The sequence below is a fragment of the Liolophura sinensis genome, chromosome 7 (genome assembly GCF_032854445.1).
Source record: "Liolophura sinensis isolate JHLJ2023 chromosome 7, CUHK_Ljap_v2, whole genome shotgun sequence".
Lineage (NCBI taxonomy): Eukaryota > Metazoa > Mollusca > Polyplacophora > Chitonida > Chitonidae > Liolophura > Liolophura sinensis.
In genome coordinates, this window is record NC_088301.1 from 16,150,043 (window position 1) to 16,173,516 (window position 23,474).

Here is a 23,474-nt window from a genome sequence, read left to right on the forward strand (position 1 = left end):
CACGCAGTGTTTGCTTTCCTCACCGATTGCCTTGACCACATTGATTGGGCATACGGACATACTGGGTTTGGCGTGCTTGGACCCACTGGTATTGGCCTGGGGACGTGCCATGTCCGCCCGTCCGTCGTGTCACCTTATACCGCGCTGGTTAAATTGACTTCGTATTCAAATAAGACAATTTTCTGAACGCCACAGACACCTGACAGCTTGACCTTTCTACAGAATGCCATCATTCATGATTGTCTCAATTTTTATTGCCTTTCTTGTCATAATTAAACGACATATGCTTATAGATGGTCTAATAGGGTATCTTTTCCTGCGCATGTGCCTAGGCTCTCAGCGGAATTGACTATTGCTGTTTTGGAATGAATGATTAATATGTATCCAAGTTTGCCTTAAAAACGCCAGAACGACATGGACGAACAAGAGACTATATACAGCTTGGACATGAATTAATTTTCTCTTGAAATTGTCCCATTTTCAATGTAATGCTCATCAGAAATTGTACTTGCACCTGCTCAGTTTTCATTGTAATTCATCTTATAGTTATTTTCGTGTCCAGTCTCTGTATATAATGTTTCTTTAAAGGCTTCTTCTCATCTTCAGCTTCTTGGACGCTCCTCAACGCCGTAATTTTGCATATAGCAACAATCAAAACAAGAATATTAAACAATGCATCCACCATCAAAATCAGCGCGTTCCACACCAATATAAAGCCTGGTCACGTCACACCTCTAAAGGAATCAAGTCTTCGTGACAGAAAAATAAATCCAGATAATCCTCCTATTTATGTTTTCATTTAACTGCATATTCCACATCTTCCAAGGCGGTCATTTGTATATTTGTAAAGGTAACCTGGCAAACTACCGCCTTTCACCAGGTACCTGTTAAACCCGCTAACTGAAAGCCGGAGGAGAAGTCTAGACTAATACAAATCAGTTAAATACACAGCAAGCTCTTTGTGTCCTGCTTTTATGTTACTGACCATGTATCACGTACCTATTCAAATGCATCAAAAATGCAGTGATCTTCTGTACACATCCAGTCTAACTGGAGTTAGAAAATGCTGTAAGTCTTAGCTATCTTCAACTTTTTTCTCATATATCAAATTCTGTATGTATTTACCCGTACCCTTGACATTCACAGTAATACATCAATGGTACCTTTACATTAAATGAATTCCATTTTTCAATACATGACATTTCACTTACATCGACATTCAGTATATCTGTAAATAACATTGACAACATTAGAGCCTTACACCAGTATGGGCAATTGAGCGTACAAGGTATTTTCATTTTTTATACACAAGTTGAAAACTCCATTGATTATCAATCGATGGAGGTATGTAGCTATAATCACATTATGCCATTCGTGTACACCACTGGCGTGTTAAGTGTGTCATGCTGGGTATGTACCCGTTTTCGTTTCAGTTACGGATCTGCGGTATATACAGAGAATGTATGGGTTTTTTTTCTTTAATTTTGCTCCTGAGATCTCCGCGTGACAGCTGACATGCGCACAGTGATAGTGGAAATGTCTCTGCCACTTAGCACTACACGGAAATACCATTAGGGTCTACCTGATGGGGCAAAATGACGACCCCGTCGGCAGCGGTAATTAATGGCATGGAATGCGACTTTGATCGAGCTAAATGAGAGCTTTGTTTTAGTGCAGTGTATAGATAGATAAAGAATCCAATATCGAAAGATGTTTTGTGGGATTAACAAATACACAGCCGAATGCGCCTCAGGTCGTGACGAGGTTCACGTTGTTGTTGTTGACATCGACCCAGTTATAAAGAATCACGCCACGTCTTAAAAACTATTAGCCTATTTATACTACGTCAATAAGGTCGTTAAACGTAGGCCTGTAAACCGGGGCCAGAATGAACCGCATGTTACAGTTACAGATAATAAAGCTTTGCGAGCTTCTGAGCTGAAAGCCAACATTTACACGCAGGCATGTGTAGCCGATTGTAGGCCTATGTCAATCGTTCAATCGAAACCATCATTAAAAAGTGTTATAAAATCATGGTGGGTATGGTAACAACTGATAACATAACGGTAACACAAAGTAACTGTTTCTATATAACAACTCGTAGTTAAGCGAAACTGCTATAATTTTTTTAACACTGTAATTTTTTTAAAAATTTGTTTGTATGTTTATTGGGGAGGAATAAACCTACAAGGTGGAAGGAAATCGCACACAGCCCGGGGAAATCGACAATCATGCGCTAGTTGCTGACAGACCTACCAAAACTACAACCAGAAAAGCTGCCAGGATAACCACTTGGTCCAATATCTATAGGTGACTTTTGTCCTTCAACAACATTTAACGCCTTTAAATGTGTTTACCTAACGTATTAGGTGAACGCCTATTTCTACGACATGATCAATCGTGAAGTGTTTAAAAATATTATATGTACATGTATATAGTTTTATAAATGTGATAACTGGCGTGCATAATATTTTGATAAATTAATAATACTACAGTCATTAATATTATATATTATAACAGCATATGTGCGATACACTCGTCACACACATTTGCGCTGTAAGCCACAAAAACGTGGAAGTGTCATCGTTTTTTGGTGATTTTGGAGTGCAGCTGTGTTTCTCTGCCAAGAAGTCGCAATGCGCTCTAGATGTTTCAGTTGCAACAATGGGTAAAACGTCCTGCAAAAAAAACCCCTAGAAGCCTGAATCTGCCGTGCTTGGGCAAGCGAATATTTTCTGTCAAAGCCCACATCCATTGCATAAATTAAAGATATAAGGCAAAAAAAGTCGATACAAATGAAATAAAACTGAATATTTGCACATATAAGTGTGTTTAAACGTAAACCCTATCGTTTTTCCTTTGGACAGTGCACGCTCGGCTCTCCATGTCTCCAGCTTGCACACCCCAATCCTTGCAGCCTTTATAAATCCGCGTGTGTGTAGCCGAGGTGCCGAATAATCGCAGAGTTTGATCTGGTCTTATCACTTTGTCAGTGCAAACGCTGGTCAATAGTTGCCTTAACATGTCAGTCCCTCCATGAGAGGAATAGAGAACGACCCAGGGGTGAAGGGATGGAGAGAGAGAGGCTGGGGGAGGTGGGGGGAGTAATTCACCTCGCAACCACCCCAGACAGGGAAACGGGAAAATCCCTCCACATATACACGTGTTCATTTGAGATTTCCTCGTAAACGTTCAGTTCAAACTAATAATAACTATACAAATGTTTAAATGTGTTGGCCTGGGATTGAACAGCCTGCTTGTGACAACAACTCTTACGTGGCCCCAGGACGAGATTTTACACTTTGGGCTTGTTTTTTCTGCAAACGAACAAGAACTTTTTCAAACAGCGATGAAAGACATTTTTGTGGTTTCCGTGTATCAAACAGGTTTGTTTTTTCACTGTATAGTGTGATATAATTCGGATTTTTCTTTCCCGTTATAATTGTCTTTCTTACAAATCCCACCCACCTTGGGTAACTGGAAGAAGCCGAACACTCAACCTCACCAGGAAGTCGGGCTGACGAGTCAATATATACCGACTATGGGAATCTCAGGGTGACAGAGGAGTCTGGATATACCGTTATAAACTACACACCAAGATCCATTGCATACCTCATGCGGCGGATGTTATATTGCAGTGCAGTGACACATTAACAGTTAAAAACCAGCAGCATGTGGGAAGGTCTTTTTGATACCAATCAAAAACAAAAAAATAAAAATAAAAATAATGAATATGTCATGGAACAAAACGATTACAAATCATACATTTTACTTCACCTTAAATCCATTAACATATACCGGCATATAGGCATTCATTCTACTTTTAAAGGCTGTAAAGCATATATACATGTAAACGTGCATGTAAGAATGTCGACGCTTGAAACGTATTGAGCCTCCGCATCGCCCATGAGATTGGTGTCTTCTTACACGTAGCTTTAGGATCCCAAACTGTCACCGTTGTATTTATTATACTTCATCTTGCTGACGACACTAAAACAAGAACGATACATTTGTATAGTTATGCGCCCAATCCATCAGTTTTTTGTTCTACCCTTGCTTGTATTCTTAATTTAAGACTGATTGCTTGTTTGTTTGATTGATCGATTTTCACATTTATGTGGGTGCAAGAAATCGCCTTTTGCAAAGTGAGGAAATTCATCTATACGATTTCTGCCGGAGATTAAAATCACTGTATACGCCACAATGGTAAAAGACAAAGTGATTTCCATTAATGGACTTCATGCAATACCGCGTGAAAATTGTACATGTACCACATATATTAATGTTTTTGGTATGATAGACGTGCACACACAGATATACATGTACATGTATGCATGTATGTCATTGTTACTATTTAAGACCAATAAATAAAATAGGGATGGTTACCACATCATGTTCACCGTGTATAAAACAAATCAACAAGCGTATTCAGCTGGTCAATTAAATCACAGTCACATTTCAGTGCAATAATTAAATTTCGAAAATTCTGGCTTTTTGTAAGTAAATACTCAAGACCGTTATTTGTCATTTCTGTATCGTGATATATTGTTCATACGATATATCGAAGGGAATAAAATGTTACTATCTGTTTAACAGTTTTGTTAATGGCATTTGAATTATTTGGTAGTCTTTCAACGTGGTTCAGAAATCTGCCGTATTTATTTAAGACTTGTTTACAGTCTTTTTCTTTTTTCTCAGACAATCCTAGTCTGGTTAAAACAAAAGTATAATGACTTAACAGGGAGAGTCTTCATCAAAACAGCACGTCCTTGTGTCATCTCAGATGGGAAGATCACATTATACAGGATCTGTAAAGGACGTTAAATATTGTTGAACAGTGTCATGCTATCAGTAAATACCAGAGCTCGATCGTTTACAAGGTCATCCTAATTAAACGAACAAACACGAACTCGCTGGGAGAACCTGGTAAGGAAGAAGGAAGACTGTACTCTCATTTAATCACCAATGCCACGGATCCTGTCTGTACAGACTGGTGGAACGTTTAACGCGCATCCCAAAACTAACCCGAGGGTGTATGAAGCGCTTAAGAGATTCACACTCCAAGCTCCGTTAGCCTCATGTGTTACGCCTTTCACGGTGCGTGTAATACAGCGGGTCAATAGCCTCATTATGCACACTTTGGGAGTTGGCGACAAACTGACATGGGATAGTTTACAATGGAACTGACTGGGCTACACTCAAAAAATAATCTGCTAAATTTAACAGAAAGTATGTTGCCTGAGTGATTCTAGGATGTATTCAGTTAGTGCAGCAGGTTATTCTGTTAAATACTGTAGACAAATTCTAGTAAATGAACACAAAGATTGTATCAGACCAACAGGATATTATGTTGAATGTAACACAGTATTACGTTATTATAACAATACATGCAATGCTCAGATAATAGACTTTCTGATAAAATTAACATATTCTTTTTTTTAGTGTGTGTGGCTCAGATATCATATCTTACGGCCTGATTGTTTTATTTTTCTTTGGTTTCAAGGTAGATAAAACAGCTTTTACTTAGTTGCAAAAGCTTTTTCCCTGGATGAGAAAAGATCTCACTTGGGAGAAAACCTTTTAACCTGGTAGATCAGGTATATGCATACTTGACAATAGATAACATATATTTCCATGCTCGTGTTTTAATTAATATGTCTTCAACTCCGGTCGTTTGTGGGAAAGTCTGTCAACAACCTGCGGATGGTCTTCTACCCGGTTTTTTTCTACCATAATGCTGTCTGCAGTCGTATAAGTGAAATATTCTTTACAATCAAAATATTGCTCTGTTAATTTTAACAGAAAGTCTGTTGTCTGAGTGATGCTAGAATGAATTCTGTTATTATAGCATAATATTGTCATATTCAACATAATACGCTGTTAGTTTAATAGAATCTTTATGTTGATATAATAGCAAGAAGGGTGTTATATTTAACAGAGCAATCTGCTGCAATAGCAGAATACATTCTAGCATCACTCAGATAACAGACTGTTAAAATTAATAGATTAATTATTTTAGTGTAGAAGGGCATGTCCATATGGCCTTAATCTCCATTCAGATATACTTTTGGTTAAAATGTCGTATTTTAAAAATGTCATTCTATTGCGTTGGAGACGAAAACGAGATGGTTTCCTTTTTTTTTCGTTAGGTGAAAACGTCTGGGTGAGAACTGTTTTTTTACGCAGTTGAAATCCTCATGGTAACAATTCGGGTCAAATTGTTTTCACGAAGGTTGAATCCACTGACAAAAATATTAAAAAAAAAAACACTTTGTCTTATGTGGGCCGACATACAGAGCCGACACATCATATACCTTGCCTTGATATAACTTGACCTGAAATATTTATACTCCTGTCGTAACAACACATGTAATACAGTCCACCGTACCAATCTTAATGATCACGTTTGTTTCAAAGATAGAAACCAGCATATCTGCTACAGTGTGTATAGTCTAGTATTACGATTGTTATTTGTTTAAACATCATTTAAAAGACAAAAGCTGCACTCTAACCTCAATTATTCCAGAACAGAATAGCCATTTTGTTTTGACCTCCTCAGCTTTTAGCGTGAGATTCTGACGAGGCCATGGAACACACTAGGTTAGAGGAACCGGAAAAACGATGTCACATCACTCTTAACCCACGAGCATTTCGCTTAAAGGCAAATCAAAGTTCGGGTGACGTAAGTGGAGACAGCTGCATTCCTGAACTCTAGAAAAAAAAACTGGGGCCTAATTGGTTAAAATTGATAACATGACAGGGCATTCGATTTTCTCAATGTTCGCGAATGCGATATCTCGGCTATGTATCATCACCAAAATAAAAAGTTATGTTTTTAAAATTTGGGGTACGGCGTAAAACACCAATCAAATAAATAAATAAAAATTTGGGTGGGATACATTACCTATGCATACTACATGTAGTATATAGATTTTCTCTTTAAGTCTTTGTAACTCTTTCTTATATGAATGCATATTTCACTCAAGAAGCATAAAAATGCAAAGCATCGTGAAAATGAATGCAAATCAAACTGATTTGTCGATTTGTAGCATGGTTTGTCATCAGTGTATTATAGTATGCCTCCGATAAATACATATATCATAATTATTACACCATAAATGTAAATATGAACAACGAAGCGTACATCCAATAGGTCTTTTCACATTAGTGATTTGCAAAGCTGCGTGTAGTGTATAAAATGAACAAAAAAATAATTTCAGGAGATATCTGAACAGATATAGACTAGTATATGAAATTTATTGGCATCATTATATAGGCCTTCGCTCAGAATGAAAATAATACATGCACAACCATGTTGGTATGATTCAACATTTACTATTACCTGCCGTGCTATTTCTGGTGCTAATAGAACCACTTTTAATAAAAGCTACTATTGGTACTAGTAAATTAAAAAAGAACACAACTTTTGGTACCAGTGAAAACACCACTCATTCCGCGTCAACCCGTCTTAGCTCTTGTGCAAGTAAAATCGTCCCTCATTAGAGGTTAGTCTTTGTTCTATTAAAATCACGACTTGGTAGCTAATTCTTGTGCCAGTAACAATACCACTTATTTGTACACACCTATGTTAGTCCTCGTGCTGGTAACAATACCACCTATTTCGACACACCTGTGTTACTTCTTGTGCCAGTAACAATACCACTTGTTTCGACACACCTGTGCTACTTCTTGTGCCAGTAACGATACCACTTATTTCGACACACCTGTGCTACTTCTTGTGCCAGGAACAATACCATTTATTTCGACACACCTGGGTTAGTCCTCGTGCTAGTAACAATACCATTTATTTCGACACAACTGGGTTAGTCCTCGTGCTAGTAACAATACAACTTATTTAGACACACCTGTGTTAGTCCTCGTGTTGGTAACAATACCACTTATTTAGACACACTTGTGTTAGTCCTGATGCTAGTAACAACACCACTTAATTCGATCCACCTTTGCTAGTTCTGGTGCATGTAAAAGACGACTATACGGGTCAGTCAACCAATCAGTCAAATTTGTCAGTTATATAAAGCACGCACTTAGTGTAGACTAAAACTATAGAGTAGAGCAATGACATTCCTGACTTGGCTGTACCGAGCTTAGTCTCTTAATTTAAACAAACCAAACGATAGGCAATGGCGGTTAAAGTAAACAAATATTTCTTTGTCAACGGAGATGCACTAGGGGAGAGCCAGAGGCCATCTTTCAATAGCTCTTTGTAGTTCAATGTTTTCAGCATTTGCTACGTGGTTGTATCGCTTGTGATGCCCGCAATGCCTAAATGTACAACAAACACGACGTATACGCGAGTTAACTTATCATATCCTCATTTCAATGTGTATTAAGGGGAGGGTGGGGTAGGGTGGTTTGTACGACTACCGTTTTACAAGAAGTCGTTCATGGCAACCTGTTTTTAATAAGCTTATCGAGACTTCCTCTCGGGTCGTACGAGACATGCAGTGGTTATCTATATGGTGATATCCATTTAGCATTGAATATAGTTCCATCTTAAAATGATACACGTTGATCTTAATCATACAACTGTAACCACAATGTCTATACCGCTAGATATTTACGAGCGAAGGAACGAAAAGTTGAGGATTACTTTTTTAAAGGAATTCAATAAAATCATTTACAGAAACCAACGACTACATATTGCTACAAAACCATTGATTTCAATTTTATAACACAAATCTGTTTGTCAAAAATAAACATAAATAAAGAAAAGCTGTAATTGCGTTTACTTTAGGAAGATATGTTTTGGAAATATATTAAGGGGAAGGAGGGTGGGGTGGTTTGTACGACTACACACACACACACACACACATATATATATATATATATATATATATATATATATATATATATATATATATATATATATATATATATATATACTGAATGTAAGTTCGGCCATAAGTGGGAAGGCCATTCAGCAGCCTGCGGATGGTTGTGTGTTTCCCCCGGGCTGTGCCCGATTTAATCCCACAAATAATGCTGGCCGCCGTTGTATAAGTGAAATATTCTTGAATACGGTGTAAAACACCAGTCAAATAAATAAATAAATGTATATAAGTTACAGGCTCGGATTTCTTAAAGCCCAATATTTATTCGTTTTATTTTCGTTTAAATCTTTTTATTTCTTTTGTCAGCATGTGCTGATGCAATGCAGATTTACACGTACTGGGTACACGTGTGTTTGTTCATACATGAAGTTTGACATCAGGAAGTTACAAAAATAGCATGTAAAGTTTTTGAAATCTTTTAAAAATATGTGTATGTATAGCGGATAGATCTGTTCATTGGTGTAAATGTTAGTTACGTATTTTGTGGAAAATCTTTGCGAAGTAAGCATTGTATGGACCTATACACTTTAAGCTAAAACGCCCGGTTGAGTTACAAATATTCCATTGTACAGCCCTATCAAAACGCGAATAGAATATCTGATTCTGCTTCACTGTTGCGCAGCAGGTGATATATGTAAATTCTGTTCGCTTTTACGGCTGCACAACACGTCATAATGTATCTATATCCTATTACTGAAAAGCTTTACAAAATTCATGTATGCTCACATGCATGAAGTCCTCTAGAGCTATGTCATTGTGAGAGTCAGGAAGTTAGTGGGGTGAAACACCTTTGCATGGTGTCATGTGATGGAGCTACTGAGCCACATTAGTTCTATGACATCTCTCCAACGCAACATTTCATCGCGCCATCGCATCGCACCTCTTCTTTACCGATTCCATATCTAAATCTGAATGTCAAAAATACTGAATAAATAAATGTGGAAAGATATATTTAAGTGTGTGGGTTTTATAGGAGGACTGTGCAATACCTGGAGTACCTGGGCCCTTGTTATCTGCCCTACGTATCAGTTGGATCAAACGCCTGGACTAGTCAAATGTGGGTAAATTGTACTGGTGTGTGACTCGGAACTGCTGACACATGAGATGTGAGTTCGGTCCAGGCACTGGCCAGGGATTGCTTGCTCTAACTGTTCGTGAGTCTCCTTCCGCGTGCTTACGTTTGTCAAGGACCACGTCTTTCAAATATAGGGCGTGTTAGCCAACGGCAGGAATGTTCCTCAGTATCTTGCCAAATGTAGGTGGGTTATTCCAGGCACTCCTGTTTTCTCCACCATATATTTGGCGAAAGTTCTTTAGTTTGGCGTTAACCAATAATGAAATAATAATAATATAAAAAAAATACCTCTTGTTACAGACTCGATTCTTCTTTATGCTTATCAGTTCATTTTATACATTATTTTATTTCTACTTCTTTTCATGCTTGGTATTGGCAATGTTTCATTGCTTATGTGTGTCTCTTCTGAGAGCCAATGCAATTGCTTCATGTCATTGCTCCATCGCTCCATGGCATCACTCCATGGCACTGATCCACCACTTCACTCCATCGCTCCATGGCATTGCTCCATCGCTCCATCCAATTGCAGCAAGGAATTAACCCATGTAGCTATCCCATTGCTCAATGTTACTAGTCCATTTTTCCATCTCCATAGCATTATATAATTAATCGGTCCCTTCTGCATTAATTGACCTCTCCTTCCAGTGCTCCAGGGCACAGCTACTTCGAGCCATCCCATCGCTACATGACATTGCTCTATCGATCGCTGTATCCCATCGCTACATGACATTGCTGCTTTGCTCGATCGCCCCATGCATGGCCTTGGTCCATCTCCCATCGCTCCATTACATTGCTGCTTTGCTCCATCGCCCCATGCATGGCCTTGGTCCATCTCCCATCGCTACATGACATTGCTGCTTTGCTCCATCGCTCCATGCATGGCCTTGGTCCATCTCCCATCGCTCCATTACATTGCTGCTTTGCTCCATCGCTCCATGCATGGCCTTGGTCCATCTCCCATCGCTCCATTACATTGCTGCTTTGCTCCATCGCCCCATGCATGGCCTTGGTCCATCTCCCATCGCTCCATTACATTGCTGCTTTGCTCCATCGCCCCATGCATGGCCTTGGTCCATCTCCCATCGCTCCATTACATTACTGCTTTGCTCCATCGCCCCATGCATGGCCTTGGTCCATCTCCCATCGCTCTATGGTATTATTGTTCCATCGCATCGATCCATCACTCTATGACACCGCATACGGCTTTGCCCTTGACTTCACCCATGATGGCATTTGACCATTCATCGTGGTGCCCTCTATCACTCAATAGACTGCATAACTGCACCCATGGTTGCCAGAGCGATAGATATCTAAGTCCAATGAATTTGGGCCTACATCAACCTTTCATTGACATTGTCAACTTCAAGCTGAAACACAACTAACAACACAAGGAGGACGAATCAATAAAATCTGAACACATAAATAACGTGTCTGGTTACACCCTTGAGTGTTAGGCTGCAGTTCAAGTTTGTATATACAATGCAAGTTAAGTTATTTTAAGGTGCTTTTTAGCATTTCCTGGTGGGTTGAATACATCGCATATTAATTTTCAAAACCGCAAAGTGACAATTTAAATATAACTTTCATGTTAATAATAATAACGAAGTCTAGACATCGCCACATAAAGGTAAAACGTTTCACAAGCTTTTGATCCACATGCCGGGAGCATTATCAAGATCGAAAGCTTATGAAATCATTCACATTTACGTGGTGATGCCTCGACTTCATTATTATTACTACTGAGCCCACGTACAACCCTGAGAGTTAACCAGTATATATCTTTCACATGGTTTATAGCTGTATACACTACTGCATGGAACACTAAAATAAAGTGAGTCAGTGAGTGATTGGGATTTAACGTCGCACTGGACATTTGTTCAGTCATATGACGACGGAGTGCTCAATGGACATGTAATGTCCCTTTTTGTTACAGGACGGATTTCCAACGTTCTTTTAACTAGTGCTGCTTCACTGAGATGACTTACCGAAGGCAAGCAAGCCGCCCCGCCTCATTCATCGATTGTTCATAAAGCTTTACAAAGAGTTCTTCCTGCTCGGTGTAGGCTTAATGCACTAGTGTTTCATCCACCAGTATGTATAAATAAACTGATATGAAAACTTGCCTCTTCTCTATAATCCAGAATATAAGAACCAGAAACATAGTGGTCCAGAAATTTGTATGATGAGGGCATGACGAGGACTTCCTTACAAAACTCAGCCACATTTGAATTTGGTTCTGCCAAAATTATTTCTGAGAGGCTTGTTATAGGTCATCCGGAAAGTGGAAATAAAGAACATAATTGTTATTTATAACATAATAACATATGGGAAACTGACTCATTACAGTAGCCCTATGAGTCAAGAATCATTCGTCTCCACATATAGTCCAATAGTACGCAGACAAGGTTATTTAATATCAAATACAGTTCCTTGACTTTCTTTGAGTTTATTAAGGCAGTGAATTCAATATTCATCATTTACGTGGTACAGAATTAAATACAACTTGTGCAGTCCCAACCAACAACGCGCGAGACCGACAAGAGTTATCTCCCTTCAATGTCGGCCCACTAATCTGTTCCTTCTCACCATCGAATAAAGAACTCATACAGTATCAAGACATAACAAACATATACCTGCCAAACTAGGACTAAAAAAAGTATAGGTGCGTCTAAAATGTTCAAAGAACCATCAATGTTCTAAGTTCTTTATACAGATTGTGAAGAACAATCTTCAAACAAAAACAAATGCTAAATGAACGGTAAAGCACAAACGGTGGTAATCCACCCACATTAAAATCCCAAAAGCAAGAATAAAATGGTGTGCGTATATGTTATTCTAAGAAACAACGTAATGCATTCCACAATTTCTCAAAACCTGTCATGCTTAAATTAGTTAAAATACAATAATTGTAAACCCAAAAATGTCTACATCCACAGCCAGCATGTGAGTGTACGTACAGACACAAGAAATCCAGTGTGTTGATGATGGTATTTACAGTGATGGTCAGACCATGGCGGCCTGAGTGGATCGAGTGAGTTTGGTGGATTTTTTGTATTAAGTGGCACTTCTGGCAAATGGAAGTTACATTTGATTTTAATCACGTTATTGCTGGCTAATACATACCAGCAAGCAATCAAGATATTTGCCACAAATTTCAGCCCGACAGCAAAAGGGATAATAGTAATAATTCGTTTAAAATATCAGTGAAAATAAAATGGACAGAAAAACTTGTGATGGAAGGACTGTTCGTCAAACCAAGGTATAAAGATTGCAAACACACTACGCGACTTGTTTTGATTCATAAAACACATACAAGTCGAATTTTGCAAAAACTTTCAAAACCCACTTAATATGAACGTATTCTGCAGGCGTCTGCGCCTATTTTAACTCGTATCAAAATTATGTCCATGATTTCACTCCAGCGAATTTGAACGATCAAGACAACTGAAGCTGACAATGTGATCAAACATCACAGAAATCTGTTAACATGAGCCATTTTTGTCACATGATTTACAAGGTCACATGATTTACTAGGTCATAGGACATAGTTTACTGACCCAGACCTATGGGAAAAGCTGCCGCATGTGTCTGTGATTACGCTGTATATAACAACAGTGTATTTTGCCATTCTATAAAAAAAAAAAAATCTGAATTTTAAAAAAAATGAAATGTAACTCTACAGTGACACATCATAAGATATCACACATGTAACTTCCACAGATACATGACACGTAAAATTTTTAAAAAGTTATCAAAATGATGAACAAGGACTTTTATATAATACTATCACTTCATACAATTTGAATACACACCAAATGATTCTTATTCTAAAATCTACGATGTACACGAATACATCACAAACCTAATCGCAATTTTAGTGGTTAGTACAAATAAAAAGTATCTGTACATTTTAGACTTTGGAAATTGAACAAAAAAAAACTAACAAACACAAAAAAGAAGCAGAGATCATAATTTGATTTGCAGGTACCTGTGATGTCAACAGATAACCACCAAGTGACTAAATCCAAAGTATTACATATTTACAAAACTGCCAACCAAAAATAAAAGATAACTTAAGCTACAACCTTCAAAAAGCACACCTGAGAATCATGAATAAATGCACTGACCAGCAGAAATGATTTTTGTTATAGTAAATCCTATGATCAGACCAAAACTACATGCATAATAATAATACAATCAGAATAAGTCACTTTCGCATTTCGGAAGGCCGCCATTTTTTTAAACAGAAATGTCGCGTGATCTCGCATTACGCAGGAGCATGCTTGCTAAACATCTGTTTCATTGAAATTCTGCATTGGAAATCGTGTTCCCATTCACAGTACCACATAGTAAAAATAATGGAGAAACTGAAAACACGCAGTAAAAAGTGTTACTTCGGAAGCTTGCCATTTTATTGGCTGTAAAAGGCAGAAATTTCAGGCCACTGTCTGCGAATGGGTGCTAATCTGATAACGGCTGCTTTGTTGTGGCAAGCGTAGTGGCGCGCATCCCAAAAAATGCGAATGTCGCTTATTATATGTTATGCTTTCTAATCAAGGTTTCAGATACGAGAAGATGTTCAAAGCATGATAGTAAGTATATATATGTATGCCGGGGTTCATGGCAATAAGAAAAAGTTTACTACTAAAGGTACATGTGTTTTTAAGACCAGCAAGAAGTTGGTAAAATACATGATACATGTATCAAGTATGCATCTTGCAGGCATTTTGGGGTTTTTTATTCAGCAAAATACATTACAAATATATTCAAAAAAAAAACAAAAAAACAAAAAAACAAACCTCATGGCTCCTAATTCCACCAACATGTATAACAAACATAGCCAAATGTAACCGTTTAACCAACAGCAAGAAACACAGGATACCTACATGCCATCACATGTACAACAAGTGGATTGTCTAAATCTGTAGGTTAGCCTCGGCAGTAGTTAACCTAGAATACTAACTTGAGAGTACCTGCAAAAGATCAATGTGAGTCACATTGTTGTCAGGCTGGTGCCATATCATAGAAACATGTGGTACTTCTTCACGCACATGGTGCCAGAAGTCTTAAGGGTTCACCTGCTCCCTGTAGGCTTAACGTGTTTCAGGTAAATCTGGTCTAAATGGGCCTGGAGAAAAACTTGTTCTAAGTCTGCCACATCCTCACACTCAACAACCCTGAAGTCTGTGTATCTGCAAAATATAATGTACTATTTATTTATCGATCAGCGCATACTTATAGAACAAATGTCAGATCAGCTCTCTACTGTGAGACCATAGCTTGACTGGCTGCACATGGTACTGATGAAGCCTATCAGACATAATTAGCTGTCCAAGGTGTATTCATCTTACATGGACGGGCCAGTCACTGCAGTGTATTATATACTTAGGTGTTTGTTTATTTTTACATCATGTTCTTGAATGTTTCACAACTGGTAAATGACCTAACATTTCACCAATAACTATACAGTTTCTAATTTTGCTGGATTCTGAGTGCTCTATTGATCCAAGAAAAATGTTTCAAAAGTAGGAGAGTGTGCTACTGAGAAAATGCAGACCAGGAAATCTAGGTGGTTGGCAAAAGCCAAAAAATTGATTACTGGTTTTATGCCTTGAATAATCAATCGTTCGGTTTCGCCACAACGCAAAAACAGGCCAATCGTTCAGGCAAATTGTTTATTATTTTTGTTTTCTTTTGATGTTTAATAATTACTTTCATAGTTGGCTGCATGTACTTGTAGTGTGGGTAACATACAACTGGCTTATGGAGCCCTCACCATCCCTGTCTGATAAATTTTGTCAACAGGATGAAATGATATAACCCCTGACACAAAGGAATGTCAAAGATGGCCAGCTATTAGATTGTTGTTGATTAGTGAAAGCTTGAATTCATTTCAAATTGAATGTCACCTTTCTCCCGCTAGGGCCAAGTGCACAATACATGATCAATGAATGCCACCAGCTAGCACGTGTTGCATACAGAACAAAGGAGACATATAATGCGCATGCTAGCGTCAGGAAAATGTGTCTGAAAGTCAAAACATGCTTTCTTAGCCAAAAGTTTTAATATTTTGTTTTTAACACAGAAGCCTCCTCAAGAGATACCTATATGCCGTCATGAAGTTAATAGGTGGTTTGTAGGTTGGCACAAATGGCAAGAGACAGCGCAGATGCATTGACCCCATTAATAATTGTTGAGGTGTGGACCTCAACGAAATTTGATCAGAGCAGAAAGATCGTGACTGCATATAGTGCATAATGGCATTGAACTGCTTCTATTCTATAGAATGACGGCTTTCGTTCAGTCGTATTAGCGCTTGTTTTTTGTTAACGGACAAGTATGGGAAGAGGTTGCTCTTACAAACGACACAACTTCAATTTTGTGGTAGCTGTCGTCATATCATTCATATGCTAAGGATGGCCAGCAACCTAGTGTGGGAAAGTTTAATATACCCACTGAGCACTCCACAGTTCAAGTGCTGCATTTGTGGGAACGTTCCGGAGGACACATCAGCATAGCCAATTTATGGGTCTACACAATTATATTCCACGTAACCGATACGAGAACAATCGTTTCGTTTGCGCCAAACTTTGTGGCCTCAATTGTAATTTTCAGTAACAGATACTTCATAATAATATAATACAATATTTCATGAAACTTTTTGTTTCAAATATATGCGCTTAAAAATTCCATTTAGGTGCAGGTTGAAGGGTTGTGGAAACTCAGCATAATCCATAATAAACCAAAACATTACAACAGATACCAAAAAAACTGCAGGCAATGCAGGAGCTGGATTTGAACCAACAACTGCATAACCAATACTCACGCATTTCAAGCAACAGGCAGAAATCAAATTGGTCAATGGAGATCCCACAGTTCACATAATGCCTATTTGTCTCGGAAACCAGATGTTCTCTGAACAGTTTAATACCACAGAACCAAGCATTCATTAGAGGACTGGTGATACTTTAGCTTCAGACAAAATGTTAGTTTTCGGGAGAAACACTTTAGGAGACTAACCTTTCTGCCTGGTCGGGCAACCTCTCTTCACACAGGATGTTAGTTTTCGGGAGACACACTTTAGGAGACTAACCTTTCTGCCTGGTCGGGCAACCTCTCTTCACACAGGATGTTAGTTTTCGGGAGACACACTTTAGGAGACTAACCTTTCTGCCTGGTCGGGCAACCTCTCTTCACACAGGATGTTAGTTTTTGGGAGACACACTTTAGGAGACTAACCTTTCTGCCTGGTCGGGCAACCTCTCTTCACACAGGATGTTCAGAAGTCGCTCTTTACATTTGTGTCCTCTGGAGTCAACATCAACGTTCACCATCTTTTGACGCATCAAGAATTCCTGTCCAATGTGCAGAAGTACTCAAATAAGTACAAGTTATTAACACACCATAATACAAGATCTATGGTGTGGTCAAACAAATTACCCTTTTTTTCAGGGTAACAATATATGATATTGTCAACCAAAGAAATCCATCTACTCACAACTCAAACATAACATAAGGGTCATTCAATGAAAATGCGGATTCTCCTCCAGAGTCTTTATAACACAAGAATATAGTGAAATAACAACAAGGTGAAAATGATGAGGTCAGCACTGCTGACCATCTTTTACCAATTTTAAATATTTTACTTGTCTAGTAATTCAGAGATTCATATTTTGAGACCAGAGTGCTGCACCTATTTCATTATTCTAGAGCAGGAGACAGTCTGGCTAATCAGCAATAACTCAACGACAACTCAATCAATGACTGACCCCACAACATTCGCACACAAGGAGAAAATTACAGGTACACGTAATACATTGCTTCTAATTTGCCACTGAATGCACTGACACACACTATTTTTGCTTTAGGCAGAAAACTTTAGCAAAGTTACAACTACCTACACCACTTCGTTTTCACGTTAGGCCAAAATTAAAATACTAGTATTTCTTGTTTCATGTTACAAGCCCTTTATAAGAAAAGAGGGTTGGTATGTGGGGTTTTTTTTTGTTTTTGTTTTTTTTTTTTTTCTTTTTCTTTCTACAATCGTAGAATCCTGTTCAAATGATTGATCACAATAAAACTTTCTCAACATCGATCAGAGCCCAGTACTAAATTATATCACCCAATATTTGGCAATTCTCAAAATAAATATTTTTACAATAAAATTAACATATGAACATCTGTTAAACATTTGTATGAGTACCACAGCATAATTTAAGTCAACAGTTTGTGCTGGGATTTTCAGGTCCTGTACAGAGTGGGCAAGCCTGTGAAAGTACAACCAAACTCCTGTCCAGCTGATACTTTTGACAGAGTGCAGTGGAACCTCATGACCTAGTAAAAGAAAATCTATGCTGAGAAATCTGTTTCAATTTTCCTAATTTTAATTAAACTTTGTGAGATTTTGGGGATTCTTCCTTCATGTGAAGGATCAAACATTTATTGTCACTAACACATCACTCAATCTACATGCTTGTCTAAAAGTATGAAGAGTGTAAGCACCCAAGTGAGCCTCAGCTCATATCACCAGCTTTGACCTAACTTACATTGTCCAAAACCTTTAAAAGGAGGAAGAGGAGAGCCAAAATCATGTTGTGTTGCATGAAGATTAAAGGATGGAACATATCAGCAACATATGTGAACTTCCCTGTATCCATTTAGAAATGCTTCTGCCCTTTCCAGTATCACTCCCATTGTTTCCACCTCACAACAATATATCAGTAAACAGATAGAGTTTCTATCCACCAAAGTTTTCTCAGCATCTGACAGTGGTGATCTCCGTGACAGTGACAGTACATGCTCCCTGGCATCCCTGAGTTTTGACGGGGTCCAAAGGTATCTACACACCTGAGTAACAAGTTTTTCACATTTTGGGATCTACCGAACGGTATCTTCCCATGCCAACACAAGGGGCTCATGTAGGGGCCACTGATACATGTGAAATGAGAGTAACAATGGTGGATGCCAACATAAACGGGGCTCTGTTGGGGATTTTTTGACAATGTAGGTTTAAACCAAAAATATTCCGTTTTGACCATGTTTGAGGGGATATTTAGGTGTATGGTCTCAATTTTTCACCGTGATTATACCAGTCCATGACTAAATTAATTTAATTCACAAGACATAAACTAGGGGATTTACGTAAGCGGGCGACGTGTAAAATCTCAGCTATAGCTTGAGCGACTTCTCCTTGGAGGTATAGGCCTGTGTCCAAGTTTCGCCCCTTTGTAAACATTTCGCGCCGGTTATAACCACAGCCACGCAATTCTCAGCAATTCAATTTTGCGAGATAAGGTGTATTTTTAAGGTATAGCGTGGCCAATAGAATTGGGTCAAGGAGAATTCTAGATCTTGCCGTCGAAACACAGCTGCAATGTTTACAAGATTTCCTTGAACATTTTACAATGATTATTTCACAAAATGAGTAATTAATTTGAAATCCCACCTCAATATGGAAACACATGAACATTGGTCATCAGTTCAGTAAAGTATACGCACCCCCCCCCACCCACTTCCCAAAAAAAATATGGCTACACTATTTTATAAGTACCGGTATCCAAATTTATACGCAATGTACGGGTATCGGATACGTATACCCGTCGAAGTGCTATAAGACCGGCTTTGTACAACAGCAGGAGAGGAAACTGTTAGCAAGAAATCGACTGTGAACTTTTAATATTGGTTAAAAACCAGTTCACAGCCAAGAACCTATCCATAGTAAAATATTTGGGAACAGAGCCTTCCGGCGGAACGAAAATACGAGAAAACACTACCGTGTCATCGGCAAAAGTCAAGTGAATTACATTCGCCCACGGCTTCGCGGTCTTCTGAACAATTTTTATCTCATTCCGGGGCGTATATGAGTGGTAATTTCACAATATCTCGCTCTCTGGGCACTACTCACAAACGTGCAGCTATTGTTTTCGCGCGCGGCACATTCGCACATGTGGTTGGCGTTTAGACGGTACAAAAGAAAAAAAAAGAAAAAAAAAAACTCGCACTCACAAGGTAAATTTCTTGTGATTTTAAAAGCATCTGGCACTTGATACTTCTACTTCACTCAACCATAAGCTTTCAAAAGACCATCGTCGTCCACTTTTGCGTGTTGAGCTGTTCTATAGATTGGAATACATAAACAACGGCGTGATATAGTTTTACATGATGTCAGAGTCTCAATAGACATCAGCATGACTGACGTACCAATTTAGGTCAATCGGGTAGATAGAATCACGCTTAAAGCAGATTTTCGAGATTTTCTGAGGATATATCGAATAATGGCAAATGTCAATGGTTGCAATAAGTTCATAAATATCTTAGCTTGCAGGCAGACCATGAATTAAGTGGATATGGATATTAAGTATTGCGCAAGCAGCGAGATTTGCCGATGGGGTAGCTGAATACGGATACAATGTCATAATCGGGTGCACACGTCCTCCGGGCTAAGGATGGCAGCGGTCTCCCTGTATTAGTAAATATAAGCCATCCTCAGGCCGGATTTTCGGATATAGGAAATTGTATATCTCGGAAAAGCGTTACCTGTATAAACAGTGTGACATTTTAAACGATAGGCGAAAAAAAAAACATATAAAATGAAATAAAAAAAAAATAATTTGCATTTGTAAAATCATAAAAAAATGAATTTCGGTCGGGATCTTTTTGAAACGTTGGTTGGCTAACATCAAACATATAATATTTTAATTTTGGCCTTATTAAACAGATCTGGATCCTGATATGACCAAACTTGTAATTTGCTTCAAAGTGACAGGAATCCAGCGCCTAATTCCATCAAGAGAGTTTGATCTCTTGAATGAATGATTATGGCTTAACCCCACATCAGCAATATCTCAGCCGTATCGTGGTGACTGATCTCCTGATGTTGTGCCTCTAACTTAAGCTTGGCCACACCAATCTTATTTGTTCTTTTATGGGCAGAAGAAATCTTTTTCCAATGTCCAAGGAGAATAAAAAGCAAAAATTTAAGTTAAAAACTGATGAATTTGTGGGAAATGTAGAGTGTACCAGTAATTTTTCCTGTTGAGGACACATTTACGTGACACTACAGGAAAGCTTTTAAAAACAAGCAAATCATAAAAATATCAAGATCAGAAAAGGGTGGATTTCAGTTTAATTTTTATTGCATTTTGGATGTTTTATGTCTGCTCATCCATTAAACACAAAATTATTGGTACTGCCTAAAAAGTCCAATTTAGCTAAAAATGGCCTCATCAAAATCATCTGTCATATAAAATTCGGTTCCAGCATATTATGACTTCATTAAGACTTGGAATACTCAAGGAACTTCCTGTAATTCTTTTTGCAAGTTGCTATTTCACATGTGAAAAGGTTAATGAAACAGGGTCAGCAGCCAGCATTATGGAGTGAGGAAAACGGGCAGAGTCCGAGGAAGACCCATGACCATCCGCAGGTTGCTGGAAGATCTTCCCACAACCAGAGAGGAAGCCAGCAAGAGCAGCACCTCACAGAGACTGCATTGGTGAGAGGCTTCTGGGTCATTGTGCAACACTGGCACGGTAACCACCTCAGCCACGGAGGTATCCTCAAGTAAAATTAGAGCTTACCTTTAACTGTTGTCTGCTACCCTGTAGCAAGTTCAAGATGAGTTTGCCCTGGAAGAGAAGCCTGCCAGTTAGGCCTAATTCTGTGGACCAGTTTCTCAGAGTCTTTGTGTATTTCACTTTAGCTCTCATGTGGTCAATCTGTACCAGCAAGATCCACATATCGCCGTAAATATCCCTTCCTGATGAGCCTCCCATGATCTGCCTCCCAGGGTTCCCAGAGCTGAGTGAGGCTACCGTCCCTAGCCTCTCCGACATTAACATAGAAAATTCATCCTGAAGGGACATCAGCAGGGGCAAAATCCCTGGCAACATCCCTGCAGAATCTTCTAGATATTGTCCTGCTTTCGTTCGAAGTTTACTGAGATCCTGTCGTGGCAAGTCATCTGAGAATACAGAAAACGTGGGAGCTTCTGCGGGGTAACTGGCCGGTATTGTGACCACAACAGTAAGGCTACAGTTAGGGAAGATGTGAAGCACATTTTCGTAAGGCTTGACCACAACTGTACATTGCTTTGCATCAGATGACCCTGAAAGTATAACAATAAACCACAAACACAATATTTACCTGTCTTTACTAATTTAAATATTTATTTATTTAATTGGTGATTATGGTGGGAGGAAACTAAGCAGAGTTCAGGGAAAACCAACAAAAATTCATGAATTGCTTCTCAACTGATTTGATGGATTGATGAGCTCTTAATACATAATACTATACTGAAGAATGTTTGACACACACCAGTAGTCATTTTCATGAGGGAGTAAACGATTGGCTTCTGGCAAGTAACTAACCAGCTTTCCAACATGTCACCTTGTTTTTACCAGTAGAATGAGCTTAATTTGAATGCCACAGCTTCCTCCAACCTCCTTAAGACTGCAATGCACTCTGACTGGCCAACAGACTCCAATTCAACTGTATTGGCCAATCAACTCATTTCAGTTCACCAATCGAAGTTTGCAAGTAAAGGACCAATAAGGTGAATCAGGATTTTTACTTGAGTCCTATGACTTCACACAGGTTTGACATCGTTGAGCAGACAGATCAGATTATGCAAAATGTACATTTAAATATAGCTACTACTTAACATCGGATATGAGAGTTTGCAAGTGCCTTCCACCTTATCTTGTTGAAGGGTGTGCGAGCCCTTGAGACTCCTGAAATGCTGATTCAGCTTATTGCACTCTGATTCTGAACTGAGATCTAAAAGTTAACTATTTTCCTCACCAGTGCAAGTAACATTTTTTTAAGTTTTTGGCTTATAACGTTTTGTTGAGCAATTGAGCTCCTAGCCCACTAAGGCGACTTTTTTATTACTAGGCCTACATCGTCACTGGCATTTGTTATTACTACAACAAGAGCATGCCTACTATGGTTTCAAGTCCCCTTTCAGAGTCAGAAATCAGATTCTTTTAAGAATCGAAGTCAAGTACTCTACGACATGACAACAACCTCAACTGTACAAATGCCGCATACTATGATATCGTTTGCGTAAAAATTCTGATCACTCCAATTGTCAACATTAGGGGTGTTGTTGTTGAAAACTAAAATGGTCCGAGTGAAAACGGGATTGTTTTGTTTGAAGACGACAACTCTATACAATTACTTGACGACTCCACGCGCACTTCCCCTGGTAAGCTGAATATAGCCTTAATTGCATCAAGTTCTTCTTCAGCCATCATATGGACAAGGTATCATCAAAACAAAACTCCCGCAAGACTAAACGTATGACATTTTCATGTTTTCCCTGTCCTTCGATAACCCGCCACTAGATGGCACTGTGACATGGAGTGCAAACTGCTTACATGTGCACATCGAATGGCTCCGGTAAGCTTAATCTCTGCACAAGAAAGTCAGCGTAAATATTGAAATGTCTCGCACATACCCCCCCCCCCTTCCCATTTCGAAGTAAGTTCCATTTTAAAGTAAAAACACGTCACCTTTGAAAGCAATCTTAATGACTATTTGAAAAA

General features: G+C 38.7%; 2 protein-coding genes across 2 annotated transcripts in view; one reads left to right on the top strand and one right to left on the bottom strand.

Annotated features, from left to right (window-relative positions):
• Window positions 1–16,545, top strand: part of LOC135470687 (putative ferric-chelate reductase 1 homolog) — a 241,580-nt gene extending 225,035 nt beyond the window's left edge. Inside the window, exon 9 of the mRNA XM_064749722.1 lies at window positions 16,448–16,545. Coding sequence (XP_064605792.1) covers window positions 16,448–16,545 — 98 coding nt within the window. The remainder of the gene's footprint in view (window positions 1–16,447) is intronic.
• A 608-nt stretch (window positions 16,546–17,153) lies between these two features.
• On the bottom strand, window positions 17,154–23,180 carry LOC135470689 (RWD domain-containing protein 3-like). The gene is made up of 3 exons (XM_064749723.1): window positions 23,108–23,180; window positions 21,507–22,033; window positions 17,154–17,282 (listed from the first exon to the last, which is right to left on the bottom strand). Exons 1-3 carry the CDS (start codon window positions 23,178–23,180, stop codon window positions 17,154–17,156), a joined length of 729 nt encoding a protein of 242 aa, XP_064605793.1.
• Window positions 23,181–23,474: the final 294 nt, after the last annotated feature.